The 17,343-nt window shown below is 35.3% G+C and overlaps 1 protein-coding gene across 2 annotated transcripts in view; it reads right to left on the reverse strand.

Moving 5' to 3' along the window:
* UBE2H (ubiquitin conjugating enzyme E2 H) overlaps positions 1-17,343 on the reverse strand; it is a 152,710-nt gene that overhangs the window by 68,920 nt on the left and 66,447 nt on the right. For both annotated transcript variants that reach the window (XM_027840130.1, XM_027840131.1), the window contains exons 2-3: positions 2,878-2,954; positions 1,492-1,566 (exon numbers count right to left, since the gene is read on the reverse strand). In XM_027840130.1, coding sequence (XP_027695931.1) covers positions 1,492-1,566; positions 2,878-2,954 — 152 coding nt within the window. The remainder of the gene's footprint in view (positions 1-1,491; positions 1,567-2,877; positions 2,955-17,343) is intronic.

Below are 17,343 nucleotides of genomic sequence, written 5' to 3' on the forward strand. Positions count from 1 at the left end.
AGTTGAGGATTGACTGTATCTAGAACCTAGACCTTGCACATTAAAGGTACTTAGTAAGTGTTGAATTGTTTAGTTGAATTTAATTTAATTAATCCTATGCCTTAGGAGTCTTCACAAAGACTGATTTCTATTTCCTTGCCTTTCATCAGATTAATGACTAAGAAAGAGAGGCAACTGGGGTAGTAAGAAAAGTATCAATTCATTTATCTACACCACAGCTTCCCTTTTATTTAATCAGAGGTATGAGCTCTACTAAAGAACTAAATTATTCTTTAATTTAGCAGTAAGATTTTCCAAGCCATAATGTGTGTCTGTACATATTCCATGTATGTGTGTTTCAAAAGGTTCTTTACAACAAATTATTCGGCCTTTTAATTAAGAATATTTTTGATGGCTGAGGGAATTAGAAAGGAGAATGCTGAATCTGCCTGGTGAAGATTGGTTTTCCTGGCCCCATCTACCTCAGATAAAAATCCTATGAGCTTGGGACTTAGCCATAAGCCCGAAGCAAAGGCAGATCGTCAAGACTGAGAGCTTTTTGTCCAGGGGCATCTGCCTAGGATCAAACCCCTTTAGAGAAAGGCCACTTCTTAGAGAACCCACCCTTCCTGAACTCTATGACATCTTGCATCAGCTCTACAATTATCTCATGATATTGGTAATTCCTGTGGTTCCTAGACTCTTTTAGCCTAGATCCGCAGGCCTCCCTTTTCCGGCTCAGTGAATGGTTTTATTGTGTTCGAATGTTATTTTCTTGTCATTCTTACTTTAAAAAAATTTTTCCCAGTTTGATGAAGAAAAGTCATCTCAAAGTCAAAAAGTTAAAGTAACTACTATTCTACAATCCAAAAACTACACTTAAAAAGTGCACCGTTCAGTCACACATAGATAGCCTGAATAGTTTATTATAATACTCAAACCTTTTAATAATGTTAAGTTAATAGCGGCACAGATAAAGACACTATTAGGTGTCAGAGGTGGGATTTGAACTCATCTTCAAAATAGAAAAAAATAAAAATGGAAAGAGTGATGATGTTACTAAGCACTCTGACAAGAGGCAATTTTTAAAAATTCTTCCTATGGAGAAATTACAGGCCTACAAGATTAGCATTTTGACAATATGCTATGCCAAAATATTAAATTTTATATTTTACAATTTTAATTGAGATTTAATGCATTTATTGTTCAAAGAAAGACTCTAAATATTCCTAAATGCCTTCAGCCTCAGAATTGTTTAACCTAAGCCTTAGGAGGTAAGAAAAGGAGACGCCTTGGTGACAAAAGTCACCTTAAAAAGCAAACAATTAAAATGCCCTCCTCCCCTTTACAAAAAATATAGGTAGTCACTAAGTAAGTAAAAATGACAACACAAGATTCAGTCAGGTAATTATTATTATTATTAGAATAAATTAACTTTCACAAGTTACAGCTTTCTTTTTCTCTCCTTATGAGCTCAAAAACCTTTAAAGAAAAAAAGAGATTATTGCATACCTATAGATGGGGATTTGAAAGGGTATTTATCAGGAAGATCCACTCTAACTTTCCACACTCCACCTTCATATGGTGCTGTAAAAGAAAAGCATATTATAACATGTTTGTTTTTTAAATATAAATCAAGCATATAAGTGCAACAAAATTTAAATGTCAGGATGTAGGTGAAACTTTAAAATCCTTATCACGTCTCAAAAATCTTCTAAACGTCTTTCCTCAGTCTTCCCCTCCCTTTAATTTTCTGATGCATTTCTCACTGTTTACCATCTTCTCATCTGCATGCTGTAACCTCAGTGCAGGCCATTATCTCCTCTACCTACATCACGGCAAAAGCCTCCTCATTGTGGTCTCCCCAGATCCAGCCTTTCCTTCTCCAACTGATCTTCCACACAGCTACCAAATGGACATTCCTAAAATGAAGCTCTGACCATGTAACTCCCTTCCTCAAGGAGCTTCATCCCACCAAATCTATGACAAAATACAAACTCCACTGACATTTAAGGCCTTTCACAATTTAGCTGCAAGATATATTTAGGAACTGACTATGCATTAATCTCCTTCAGAAATTCGATGCTCAACCCGGTCTACTTGTTATTTCCTCATACATAATATTCCATCTTCTACCTCCATGCCTTTACATGGGCTGTCTGCAATGTTCACTCTACTCAACTATGTTTTTTGAAACCCCTAGCTCCCTCCTAGGTTCAGTCCAAATGCCCCTTCCTTCAAAATACCTTTCCTGATTCTCCCACTTACTAGCATCCCACACCAAAACCACCTTTTATTTATTGTGAATATGTCTCTGTGAACATGTTGTATCTCCCTAATAGAATGAAAACTTCTTTGGGAAGAGACCATCTTATTCTGAATTTTTATCCTCGGTGCCTTGTACAATGCCTGACATATAAGTTCTTTAGGAATAAGAAATCTATTTTAGTATTAATATTTAATTTACTTTAAAAGATACGTAAGATTTTAATTAAAAGACATATGACAAGAAAATCTGCAAGAGACAGATTTCATTGTTTTAGAAATTCATTTATTCTGTAAAAATTACTAAAAGACTTTAGTAAAAAACACTCATTAGTAGGACGTGGTCACATACCTCCCACCACACACAAAGAGAATGCACCTATCTATAATAAAACTTGAATTCACCAATGATCTATTATAGAATGAAAAACCTGAATTTACAAATAATATATTGTCATGGAACAAAAGAGTATATAAACATGGCATTAAGATTCCACAATGGCCCTGTAATTCACTTTAAACTGGTTCCCAATTATCATAGGTGCCATCTGTCCAATATTTTCTTTGCTTTTGCTTTATCTAAAAGTCAATTAGTATAAAGCAGGATTATATTGAGAAAAGACATATACTTACTTCCTTGTGGTCCATAAAACTTCACTACAAATTCATTGAGTCCTCCTAGGATTGTGACTTCATGTTTGCTTTCAATGCTAATATTGAGGGTTAAGGAAAAGTATCAATGTTTAGTATTTATTACATAACAGAACTACTATTAATATTTCCAAGAGAAGTCATGAAAAATCACCAGAAATGTTATATGAATCTTATAAAAGAGAAGATGGTATGAATAGAAAGTACATAATTATAAGAGTCCTATGAATTGAGACATAATTTGTTGTCAGTATTTTTATCTTCATTCAAATCCAAGTGAAAAATTTAAGTCCATTAGAGAATTTCCATCTCCAAACCCCACAAACAGTTTAATATAGCAGCTAACAAAATTTGTTCCTTGAAAGGCAGCATGGCATAGTAGAAAAATTCTGGTCCCAATCCTGCCAATAAGTTACAGCATGATTTGGGGCACCTACCTCCCAGGATTGTTATGAGGATCAAATGAGATAGTATTTACAAAGTGCCTAGCCTATAACAGGTCCTATATAAATGTTACCTATTATTATTATTATATCAATGTATTGATTTTACCAGCATGGCCACAAGCCATAAAATATTAATAACAGCAAAACAACAGTATTTATACAGGGCTATAAGGTTTGCAAAGTGCTTTATATATGTTAACTAATCAAATGTTTTAAAATCTCCTCACCTCCATGGGAAGTAGGTGCCCATCTTAAAGATGAGGAAACTAAAACACAGAAGATACAAGTGACTTGTCCAGGGTCACACTAGTGTCTGAGGCAGACATTCAAACGAGGGTCTTCCTTACTCCGTCTGAGGCAGACATTCAAACGAGGGTCTTCCTTACTCCAAGTCATACATGCTGTGCTATGTTTGTCATTCAGTCAATGCTTCTCACAATCCTCTGTTACTGTTCAGTCATAACTGACTCTTTGTGACACCATTTAAGGTTTTCTTGGCAGCAATACTGCAGGGTTTTGCCATTTCTTTTTCTAGCTTATTTTACAGATGAGGAAACTGAGACGAATAGGATTAAGTGACTTGCCTAGGGCCACGCATCTAGTTAGTGTCTAAGGCAGGATTTGAACCAAAGAAAATGAATCTTCCCGACTCCAAGCCCAGCACTCTATCCACTGCACCAACTAGCTGCCCACTGTACTGTACCATGTAATTGACTCTTAATCACTGTGGCATCATCATTCTACTTATGGCCTAATTATTCAGTCAGTCAATTAGCATTTATTAAGTACCTACTATCTGCAGGTCACCGTATTAAGCACTAGTGATACAAATAAATGCAAAAAATACAATTCCTGCTCTTCCAGGGCTCATAGTCTCAAGGAGGAGACACACGCAAACAACTGTGTACCATCAGGCTACGTACAAGATAAAATGGAAACAATCAACAGAGGGAAGGCATTAGCTTTAAGGCAGTTCAGGAAAGGTTTCCTGTAGAAAGTGAGACTTCAGCCGAGACTGAAGGAAGCAAGGACGAGGAGATAGGGAAAAAGAGAATATTAGGCATGGGGGACAGTCAGTGAAAACACTTGGGAGTCAGAAGTGCCTTGTTCATGGAATGACAAGGAGGCCTGTGTCACTGGGTTATAGAATACCTGGGGAAGATGTAAGGTATAAGAAAATTGGAAAGGGATGGGGGGAAGCCTGGAAAAGTAAGGAAAGGACCAAGTTTTGGAGTGCTTTACAAACCAAGAGAAGATTTTCTATTTGATCCTAGAGGCAACAGAAAACCACTGGAGTTGACTGAACAAGAAAAACAAAGTGAATGAAGAATGATCATTGTTCAAGATATGCTATGAAGTTAGGTAGAGATATAGAAAGAAATAGAGCTATACAGATACAGACCCAGATATAGACACATATATATCTCCATGTGTATGTATATAAGCATATATACAAGGAGTCACAAATGTGTATTAAATACACATACTTTCATAGATATACAATATAATATATACGCATACATATGTACACAATATACATACATCCGTATATATTTACATAATATAATATAAAGCTCATCAGCAAATAAATCTCCAACAGAAGCTACAAATTGGCAAGGTGGGCTCAAAATTGAACAAGAGGAGAAAGAGCACCAAATTGCTTTTAGAAAATTACAAGCTCTTTTAATGACCCTTAGCTTTCACCTGGAACAAAAGTCCATCTTTTTAATAAGAATGTTCTTCCAGTGATGTCATACATCTGGAAACCATGAAATAACATTGTCAATTCAATTCAATAAAGATTTATCGAACACTTACACTGTGCCAGACATTATGCTGGGTGCTAGAAATACAAAGACAAAAATGAGAATGTTTCTTCCCTCGTGGGGTATACATTCCCCTGGAGGCAACAGCATATATATCCAAAAAGAAAAAAAATTTTAAACATAAAGTATTTCTCAGGAGAGAGCACACTCTACTACCAAGGGAAATTTGTTAAGTTCAGAATGAGGACTTCAGCGGGCACAACGGAAGGATAAAGTAGAGACAGGTAAGAACGGGGAAGGGATGAGCCTGATGGAGACAGGTGGAAGGGGACAGGAGCAATGGCAAAGAAAGGCATCTTCAGCGACATAATCTAAACTTGCATGTGTATGATATCTTCTGAAGTTCTGAAGTTGGCAATTATTCAGAGAGTTTATAGCATCACAGCATTCTCGCAGGTTTTGTCCCCTCTCCCCAAAAGAACCTTGTGTCCTTGTTTCCTCTTCCCCTACAAGTGCATTTCTTTAAAAACTGATTTTAGGTCATCATTTTTGTTGCCAAAACAGCTCGTTACAACTCTGATTCATGTCAGGACTTCTGTCCTTAAACTTAAGCAAGTAAAGCAAAGCAAGTCACCCACAATATCGCAGTGACATGCCTACTCTACATATTCAAGGAGGAATTGACTGAAATGAAGACTCAAACTCTTAGATATTATCCCCTTGCGCATACAGTTCTGCCACACACAGAATTAAATATATTGGGTTAGGAGGTTGAGTAATAGAAGATTATTTGACCAATACAACCACATTTTCTTATATATGAAAATGGTAACAGCCTATTTTTATACCTCCCAAAATGTCTTTGGCTTCTCTTCCCATAGTTAAACACTCAATACCTGCTTTCCCATGATTTGTCATGTCCCCTTTACCCTTTACTGAGGCAGCTAGGTGGCACGCTAGCTGGAGCGCTAGAAGAGGAGATCAGGAAGACCTGAGTTTAAATCCAGCATCAGACACCTCTGAGCGCTAGGGTAACCTTGAGCAAGTCACTTAATCTCTGTCTGTCTCAGTTTACTCAGCTGTAGAACATGAATAAATCTAGCATCTACCTCACGGTACCTACATCAAAAGGTTGTGGTTGGAGGGAGGGTCAAAAGAGATAACTGTAATGCAGTTAGCACAGTACCTCATATATATTAAGTGCTGGGAAGGTATCAAAATTTGACAGTTTTAGTATTATAACTTCAAGATCTAAAATGTTAATGAGCTATACTTATGAACTTCATACTAACAGGAGAGGACCACTTAGCCACTCTTCAAGTAATATAATATTTGTTAATTTTAATCTAGAGACTAATAGTGGGAATTTTAGTTGACGGAGTTTTGGGAGAAAGCCCTCTCAAAACATTCTATAGGTTAGCCAGAGTCACAGGAAAACATCAAAGATACTAAATGTAGGCTCATCCTTTCCCTAAACTTTTTTTTTATTTATTTTGATTTATCAAAAATCACTTCCATAAACTTGAGTTTTAAATTTTTCTCCCCTTCCCTCCACATCTCCCTCCCCAAGACAGCACGCAATCTGATATAAGCTATACATATACATATTTTCACATTAGTGATGTTGTAAGTAAGAATTAGACCAATAGGAGGAACCACCAGAAAGAGGAAACAAGACACAACAGAAGAAAAAAAATAGCAAGTAGTATTCTTTGATCTGCATTCAAACTCCATAGTTCTTTCTTTGGAAGTGGATAGCACTTTCCATCATGAGGCCTTTGGAGATGTCTTAGATCCTTGTATTGCTGAGAAGGGTTAAGTCTATCAATATTAGTCATCATACAATGTGGCTGTTATTGTGGACAATGTTCTCCTGGTTCTGCTCACTTCACTCAGCATCGGATCATACAAGTCTTTCCAGGTTTTTCTGAAGTTTGCCAGTTCATCATTTCTTGTAGCACAATAGTATTCTATTACATTCATGTATCACATTCACAGTTATGATTACTATCTGTGTCTTTCTCTCCATCCTTTTTCCCCCGTTTATGCTTTTCTTTCTCCTTTCCCCTCCTCACTAGTGTTTTGCTTTTGACCACTTCCTCCCTCAGTCTCACCTCCCTTTTATTAGCTCCCTCCCTTTTCTTCCCCTTAACCCTACTTCTTCCCTCCCTTCTATCCCCTCTCCCTTTTCTTTCGCCTTTTCCCCCCTACTGCCTTATAGGGCAAGTTAGATTTCTATAGCTAACTGATTATGTTATTCCCTTCTTGAGACAAATCTGATGATAATAAGGTTCAAACAATGCTCATCTCCCTCCCTTCTTTCAGTCTGCTATAATAGGTTTTTGTCCCTTTTCCTGTAATGTAATTTATCCTTGTCTGTCTCCTCCTTTCTTTTTCTCTCAGTACATTTTCTTAGTTATTTTCCCTAAACTTTTAATGATCACCTCAGGAAAAGAGATTTAAAGAAACAGAAATGAAAGCTTAATGAAAAAGGGAAATTTACCATTTTTTAAAAAAACATTAAAGATCAACTTTTTTTTTTTTTGCACCTCAATAATTTTGGAACACTCTTTGCAACAAATATCCCTTTCCATCTATCCACTAGCACATATCCAGATAAGAGTATGAAGTCAGATTTATTTTAGAAGTCCTTACTTAAGAGCCTGGGGCAAGGGACCGAAAAAAAAAAAAAAGCCAGTAACAGGATTATTTTGACTAATTTAGTCTGAATTTCTTTGCAGCATTAAATGAACTATTTCATACCTTGTACATTAAAATTTTTCACCACAGCATATGGAACTGGCTCATTTCCAGCTCACTGAAATGGCACATGCACCTCTAATGAGGTGATTTGTTTATTTCAAACAAATGTTAGTTTGACTTTTTAAGGGCAAAAAGTCTACTGCAGATAAAACTGAGAAAAAAAGCACCCTTTAACAATAACTGATATTCTTAAACCTATGTCAACCACAGCTAAGATTATTAAAAAATATCAACCAAAGATGAGATTCTTAAAAAAAAAATCACCATTAACTAAATTAAACTCTCTGACTACAGTATAAATAGGTTCACCATTAAAGAAAGTTTTCAAAACAGAAAGGTACAAGCCCAACGTGGTAAGTTCAGTATTATTTGTGGGCCATTTATTTCCCCCCTTCACAAATCTTCAAAGCTTGATAGCAAGGGCTCCCCCTCCCCATTTATCATTTTTCATGTTATACTTTAGAAATTTAAACTGACTTTTCAAATTTTCTTTAAGGGAGTACAAAATTATTTTCATGAACTTTGATTTCATATCCCCCAAACTCTATACTAGTTTCTTAATTCCCAGTCAGCAAAATTTCTAATGGATTACTTTTCTTTGAGTGCCCATGTCCTTTTGATCATTATGAATGCAATGAGTTTCCTCTTTTCTCTTCTAACTGTTAAGTTGAAGAACATCTTAAAGGAGGTTTGAGATTCTCAAGAAACCTTCTTGTGATGAGGATGGCAAGTGACCACAGCGCTTATGGCTAGAGCAGAGAGAGGACTGGGGAGGGAATGGAGTTTCAAAAGGAACAGTAGTAGATGAGGCCAAATTGTAGAGGGGTTCACGAAATGTCAGGCTACAAAGTTTGGATTTTATTCTGTAGGTAATGGGGATATATTAAAACATTTTTGGTAGGTAATGATTCAATAAAAGGTATGTTATTAAAAGAATCTGGGGGGTCAACTAAGTGGCGCAGTGGGTAGAGTTCCAGCCTTGCAGTCAGAAGACCTGAGTTCAAATTTGGCCTCAGACACTTGATACTTACTACCTGTGTAACCCTGGGCAAGTCACTTAACCGCAACTGCCTCGCTCAAAAAAAAAAAAAAAGAGAATCCAGTAGAGATGTATAGGATAGATTAGAGTTGAAAAGAGCCTAGAGGCATGAAGACTATGTCAGAAGACAAAGCAACTGTTGGAAAGAGATGTGAAAATAACCTAAAGCAGAATCATAAATCATAGAATTAGAGCTGACCCTGAGATCCCTTACTCCAACTCCCGATCTTACAAATGAGAGAAGTAAGGCCCAGAAAAATGAGTATGTGGCAGAGCTAGGACTAAATCCCAGGATTCCTCATTCATTGTTGCACTACTCTATGCCAGAGCATGTTAACTTCTGCTATTAGTAGAAGAGGCTATCAGAAATTTTTATGTGTGCAAGTCACATACACTTTTGCATTTATTTATTGCATCCGATACAGCTGGCATAATAACTGGTGGCAGTGAACTAATGGTAGTAAAAGGCAGGTGGTTAAGATTTACTGGCTTAATAGTATATGTGAGCTAGCTAATTAGATAAAAAGATCTCAGGCAGGGAGGGCACTGCATGGATATGCAGGCAATATACCTCTCCGTTTTTCTAGGGTGAGGACAGTGGGAATAGATAAGAAAAGTACTGAATTGAGAGTTATTACAAGAAGCAACAGAACTTAGTAATTAACTGGAAATATAAAAATAATGATTTAAAGTTGTTTTTGCTGGGATTTCTACAAGAGGAATTGCCAGTATAAAAAATAAAATCCCATTCACCACAGATACGTTCTCATCCACCTTATTATGTTGCTTGACTCAGGAAGATGTGAGGATTTAAATGAACAGCAATAGAGCTAAAGGTATCCCAAATAAATAGCTTCTAAAATTAAGTAACCATATAAAGCTGAAGGAGGAAGGAGTCTGTTAGAAGATCAAATGAGTTTAGATTCAAAAGAAATATGAAGACAATTAATTTACCCTGACATTACAGCTTACAAATCTGTGGAAACAACACTATTATAAATCAGAGCTAATGAACTGTGACAATCATATTGTACTATGGCAATTAATTTTAATCAACTGTTTTCCAATTATGACTTTTATGACCAATTATGGATGTCAATTGTGAAAGGGCTGAAATATTCTTTTTTTATGGAAAGAATGAACCAAGCTGCAAGTTTTTCATTTAAAATTTTTATTCATATTTGCTGTTACAGTATCTTCATTTCTGAATGTATTCCTTACCCCTCTCTCCTACTCAAAGAGTTATCTCTTGTAAGAAACAATAAGGGGGGAAAATCAGCATAGGAAAACCAACACATTAACCAACTCTGACAGTATAAGCAATGTTCCTCACCCATATTCCCCTACTTCTGAAAAGAAGGAAGGAAGGTGTGTTTTCTTATTTCTTCTCTGGGACAAGCTCAGTCACTATAATTTCATAGTACTCATTTTTTTGTTCCTATATTTACCATATTGTTATCATCTGTGCATACTCTTTTCCTACTTCTGGCTAATTCACTCTGCATTAGTTTGTGTAACTTTCTATGTTCATCATATTCATCACTTCTTTTAGTACAATAATTCCATCATATTCACCTATCACAGTTTAGTCATTTTCCAGCTGACAGGCATCTAGTTTCACAGAAAGTGCTACAATGAATGTTTTGTTGTATATGGGACTTTCTTTCTGTCCTTGACTTCCTTGGAAAAGGGCTAATGGGGAGATCTGTGGATCAGATAGTATAGACATTTTAGTCATTTTAAGCATAACTTCAAATTGCTTTACAGAATGGCTGAACCAATTCTCATTTCCTTCAATAGTGCATTGGTGTGCTTGTCTTCCCATAGTCCCTCTAATACTGCCAATTCCCATCTTCTATCATCTTTATCAATCTAGCACCATCAATTTCACAAATCAGGATTAGGTTTTTTGTTGTTTTGGGGCAGGGTTTATGATATACATGTGAGTCAGTACACTAAATGATCATACTGAAGCATCTTAACATTCTGTGATTAATAACAATAATTATTATTACTATTATGGGAGGAAAATTATCTTTACTGAACATAGTACACTAAGATATGTGACTTAAAAACTGATGCTTAAAATTCTCTTTTCAGTATCCTAAGGACTGCTCAAATGGAAGTCCACAACTGTCTGAAATTAGTATAGTGATCAATCTTTTTTATAATACTTTAAACTAAAGTATTCACAAAATACAATTCTTCTGAAGGGTTATTAGTAAACTAAAGTAACTTTAAAGCACACACACATACATAAATACACCCTTTAAAGTTGGCAAAAAGGGAAAGCTGTGATAAATTTATACCATCTTCGAATAATGCAAAAACTAAACCAGATAGGAATAAACTTAGATTGATTTCCATACCAAAATAAGAATATCTTTTTGGTTGAAAAAATATTGTATTACTAAGAGAGTCATACCTACACATTTACATTTATAAATAAAGTACGCCACACTAAAACAAGAATTATTTGATTACTGCTACCTAGTTCCTCCTCTTGAAGGGTCAAAGTCAGTAAATACAATGAGAAGAGAGTAAAAACAAAACATAAATCTTTTCCTGATAGACTGCTAGATTGAATAACTGGCAGGAACAGACTGAAAAGCCATTTCATGAGTTACTCAGTTTCAAAGCCCAAAAAATAATTCAAAATAATCTTTCAAGGGCTGTTCTGGTATAAACCACTTGTTGAACAAAACTGATATTTTCCATCTCCCTTCCCCCAATGCTATTCATAAATATTGCTTATTATTTGTTTCTATCCTTATTGAAATTGATTTTAACAGCCCCAGACCACATCAAGCATCAGGGAATTACTTTTTCTGCTTGACATGATTATGTTTATGTGTAGTTGACATTCTAAAATTTCTCATCATTTCATTACTGAAATTATAGCCCAAAAAGGACATCTCATTTTCTACCTTGCTGCACTATTTTGTGTCTCCCCACGGTGTTTCCTTTTGTGTGTTGTCTTCCCCCCCCATTAGATTTTAAGCTCCTTAAGGTCAGAGACTGTTTTCTTTTTTTGCATTTGTACACTTAGCACAGTGCCCGGCACATAGTAAGCATTTAATAAATGTTTAATGATTAGGCCCATGACAAGCTTCCCAACTCTTAACAGAGAGTGATGAACTCAGGGTGAAGATTAAGACACATATTTTTTTTAAATATGTCGATGAAAAAATGTATTTTGTTTTGCTTAAATTTGTGTGTGGTGTGTGTGTGTGTGTGTGTGTGTAAGATTTGTCTATTCTTCAACTAGGGAGGAAGAAGTGAGAGAGAAAAGATATATTTTTATTAAACTGAAATATTTTAAATTAAAAAGAAGCCAATATATAAAAAACACATTCATAGTAGTATGATTTGAGATAAGAAAAGGCTAGGAACAAAATATACCCCCAACAAAATATACCCCCAACAAATGGGGAATGGCTAAACAAGATGTGTCATATGAATGTAATGGAATAGTATTATGCCAAAAGAAATTATAATTCTGAAAAATTCAAAGAAACATGAGAAGATGTGTATGAAGTAACAGTGAGGAAAGTGGAACCAAAATAAGAGACTACCCAAACATAAAATCAACATTAAGAAGCAACAAAATTTTGATCAAACACAATCATTCAGTATCATCCAGTTACTGAGTGCATCTCTCCTTTTTGGTAACCAATAAGGTGTTTTCAACGTACGTACTTTATTTGGGGTTTTGTTTGAGTGTTCGTTGGGAAATATTTGTCAAATCAAATTGCAATGAAAAAATATTTCAAAATCACAAAACTAGGGGAAATTTTTCAATATAACAAAATTTTAAGAAATAGATGGACTTCTAGGCAAAACCTCCCTGTTGTTTAAGGAAATAATATCACTAATAAGGAAAATGCCAGAGTTTTTGATTTACACTCAGTTGAGTGTAAATATTTGGAAGATTACCTGCTCTAATAACCTCATTTTATAAACTTCTATGTGTGAATGTATATACTATTCTTAAGGCCAAAGATCTATAAGGATCTAAGGTCTGCCACCTGTTCTACGTAAGAAGGAAAGTAGGAAAAGCTGGTCAAAATGAAAGAAACTGGAAATTTTGAAAAAATGTATTTTAAATTATTTTTAAATTTTATTATTCTCTATTTATCCTATATGCAGCTTGTTTGTACATATTTGTTTGCTTGTTTTCTCCATTAGATTGTAAATTCTTTGAGGGCAAGGATTCTCTTTTGCCTCTTTTTTTTAATCCCCTGTATTTAGTACAATGCCTGGCAAATAATAGGTGTTTAATAATAGTATACTCACTGACTGGAAAGGTTTCAATCACATTGAAGGGAAAAAACTAAAAAAAAAAAAAAACACCCCTACTCAAAAACCTTATTACTCTAAAATTCAATAATTAAGCAGTCAAAATCAAACTAAAAACCCAATAAACAGAAGGCTCTAGTTAAAAAGAGGGACCTGCACCATGGAATTTGTGTAACTATGATAACCATAAAACTTCTAAACATCTAAAGATGCTTCAGTAGCAACTCTCGGTTGAGATACAGAGCCTAAAAAATTATTTTTTCAGTGGTAAAGGTTTCTTCTATCTTTTGATATTAGTAGCAGATAAAAATCCCTTCATACAAAAGAAAAATCAGAAGCACAGCAGGTATTAAAATAGTTGTTTGGAACGAAGGCACTGGAAGAAAGCAGACAGTAGAGGAACGGCAGAGAAGGAGGGTAGTTTCAACACTTCCATGAGTGACGGAATGCCCACACATAAAAAATTAGTGCATATTTTCATTTATTTAAATATAAATAGTAAACCATAATAATTTCAAGGTTAGATAGAAAGACCTATATAACCATTTCTTATATATCTTATGGGTTTAAACGGCTTTCACAGGCAACAAAAATCCTTGCGCTGCCTAACTTTAATGTATCTTCTTCTATGATTAAGAGAATAGGAACTCATTTTGATGGTTTTTAAAACCACAAAGAATAAGGAATCATTAATTTCTATAAAAATGGATTTTTGCTATCTTATGTGAATGTAATATTCACGTATCTCCTTTTCCAATTACTTAAGTTTACAAATGATAAAAGTTTGCTTTCAATTTCAGACTGAACTCAAGTTGCATGGCAAGTGTCTTTAAGGCACTCAATTTCACAGTAACTAAAATCCTGTGGAAACTCCTGACTTTTGGGGAAGATGTTATTGCCTATAACTAGGGCAGCTAGAGTCAGGAAGACCTGAGTTCAAATCCAACCTCAAATACATACTGGCTGTGTGACTCTGGGCAAGTCATTCAACCTTGTCTGCTTCAGTTTCCTCATCTATAAAATGAAGAAAGGGCAAACCACTGTAGTATTTCTGCCAAGAAAACTCGAAATAGGGTCACCAAGAGTCGGACAAGACTGAAACAAATGAACAATAAGAATTGCCCATAACTAGAGATTGTTAATCCTAACTTCACTATCAGAAGATAGGAAATCCTGATCTTCTCCCAAAATCTGTAGCTCATTTTATTTTTCAAAGTTGATTTCATTATAAATGAAAACTCTTCCTGTCTCATTAATCATTTGTTTCATGTCTATTGGTCAAAGTATTTCTCTTTCTTCCTTCTAAAATACTGCAGAGACACTGACAAACTCATACTCTTCAATATATCTTTTTCTAGACTCCAAGCAAATCACTTTTGACTGTTTGTTCAAGACACTACTCTTCCTCTGTTCAATATGCTGACTTATCAATTTCCAAATTTAAGGAAGATTTTTTCACTGATATTTAAATTTGTTTTCTGAGGACAAAGAAAACAGGACAAACAGAGGAAAGATCTTAAACCAACGCTAAATTACACAACAGAAAGAGTTAACTCTTTAAGTAAACTTTCCCAAAGAGAGCTTATTCATTCATGGGGTACATAGATTAAGGTTAGTTTCTATCTTAGTACTTTCTAACCTTTCCTTTAGACTGGGGTACACCTTACCCTGGGGGACAATTAATGTTTTACCCACTGGCTACAAAGATGACAACTACAGCTGTGGACAAACATTCAACAAGTGAAGATCTTAAATTTCACCAAAACTTAAGAGTCAATTGATCAAAAATGCCTTAATAAGGTTCTGGAATTGAACAAAATGGAGCTATCTTGTACAGTAAACTGCACACAACTAAGCTGCTTACTTATAGTGGAATACTACTAGAAAATATTTCTTCAGTATTTAAAAAATTGTTCTATCAGTATGGTTATTCCTTCCACCAATGCAAATCTCAAGGAAATGAGGAAATCATGCATTAGTGGAAATCAATCAACAAAATATTTATTACATTCCTAGTTTATGCTAGGTAAAACAATCCTAACGCTTCAAGGAACTTATATTCTGCCAGGGAAAACAACATGTACATAATAAGGTAAATGCAAAATAAATGTATGGGATGATTCTGAGAGGTAGTAGAGGTGAGGTGGAAATGCATTCCAAGTATGAGGTTTAGCCAACGCAAAAGCATAACAATGAGATATGGAGTGTCAAGTAATTGTTAGATTTTTAAGACCGAGGACTGTTTATTTTTTTACCTTTCTTTTTAGCTCTCACATTTAGTGTGGTGACCAGCACAGAGTATAAGTTTAACAAATTACAGCTAGCTGACTCACTGGAATATGGATTGGAGAGGGGAGAGACTTGAGGCTGTGTCCAATTAGTAGGCTTACTTTGTTTTTCTTCACCACTTATATCCTATTAGCTTGTGGATTCAGCAGTAAAATTGATAATCCTCTTTTCTAACATAAACTACCTGATTTTCTTTTATTTCCACTAACAAACTGCCACGATTTTAAAATACTACCCAGTAGCACTGTAGATTTGATCACCATACATTTAAAAGGCAAGGTGTACTCTAAGGATCCATAAACCGCTATGTGTACAATTCAGGCATCTGTTCAAACATTTTCACTCCTAGCATCTCACCTCAAACTGGAAGAAAAAAATAATAATACAAAGACTTCAGACACCAGATGGAAACAAGAATATCCACAGTATACTCAAGTCCATAATGAACATCTCAAAAGCTGACCTAGAAAACAGGCTATCCTGAAATCTTTGTCCTTGAAAATCCAATACATTTCAAGTACTTAATTAAAACACTAAATTTTCCAGTACCCTAAGCCACCTCTCAGAGAATAAAAACTTCTCCCAAAGCCATTTAGACTACATTACCATCTTGCACAAAAAAATTTATGTCTAAAATGTCTGAAATAAAGGAAGAAATATAAAGGGAAATCTTACTTTATATTACATGATAAATTATGGGCGTCTTACAAATTTAAGACTTTCAGGACACCCTAAGACTGTTTCTAATTTTCATAACAGATCATATTTTCTATGCACCAAGAGAATTCAGAATTTGAAGTAACTTTATGGCAAATTATTTTGTAAGAATAGTAATTTCATATTTTACCATTTTACAACTATGAACTGTCATGTCAGGTACACCTGTTTACAATATACTATTTCTAGCTTATAGTCTCTACCTTCTCAGCAAAGTCTCCCAAGTCCCTCTCATAATATGTCACAAATACCACTTGAGTCTTTATCTCTCCAATAACACAAAGCCCCTGGAAGAGCCCTTTTCTTTCTTACTTCCCTCTCTTCCATTTACCTTGCCTTCAAACAGTGCCTGGTATGAAAGCATTAGAATAAATGCATAATGAATAAGGGTATTAACAGCCACTTGCTTTCTCAACACTTTTCACCTCTTGGGGATAGTTTTTCCCATTTTTCCAACTAGCTATTTGTAGGAATCATATTGTTGGTTCTGAAGGAATGGGGTAAGTTACAGTAAACTACAGTTTTTACCCAAATACAACATCTGAGTGTTTAATAAATGCTACCCATAAGCTTCTAGTTGAGTAGAAGTAAAACAATGAGGAAACAGTTTCTTTTGTACTACTACTAGAACAGATACACAGTACATATTTGCAAAACACTTTGTAAGAACTAATGAGTTAGTAAATGTTGAGAGCTTGCAGCCATTCTTCAGAAAATTATCAAAAGGATGAAGTAAAATATCATCTTAAACGTTAGATGTGGAAGGGACCTGAGAGAGAAATTAGTCTGACTCACTCTTTTACAGAGGAGAAAACCAAGCTCCAAGGCTCCTGGGTCATGTGACCAACAAGCTTCTAGACTAGACATTTTCTGTTAACCCTTGACTTCTCCAGCCTCTCCAAAAGAGAAATTATGTGCTGCTCTCTCCTCCCAAAGAAACCCATGAATTGATGCCCACCCTGAGCTCACTCACCATCCCCTTCCCCACTCTACAGGCTGCCAGCCCAAGGACTCGATACACAAGCTTTCAATAAAACTCAACCCACACCCTGGACTTCCTGTTCCCCTCTTACTAGTGTGTGTTAATCCACCTGCGACAGAAAGTGTAACAACAGCAGCATTTTGTCCT

This window comes from Vombatus ursinus, unplaced genomic scaffold (genome assembly GCF_900497805.2).
Source record: "Vombatus ursinus unplaced genomic scaffold, bare-nosed wombat genome assembly UNPS02014839.1, whole genome shotgun sequence".
In the NCBI taxonomy this organism is placed as follows: Eukaryota; Metazoa; Chordata; class Mammalia; order Diprotodontia; family Vombatidae; genus Vombatus; species Vombatus ursinus.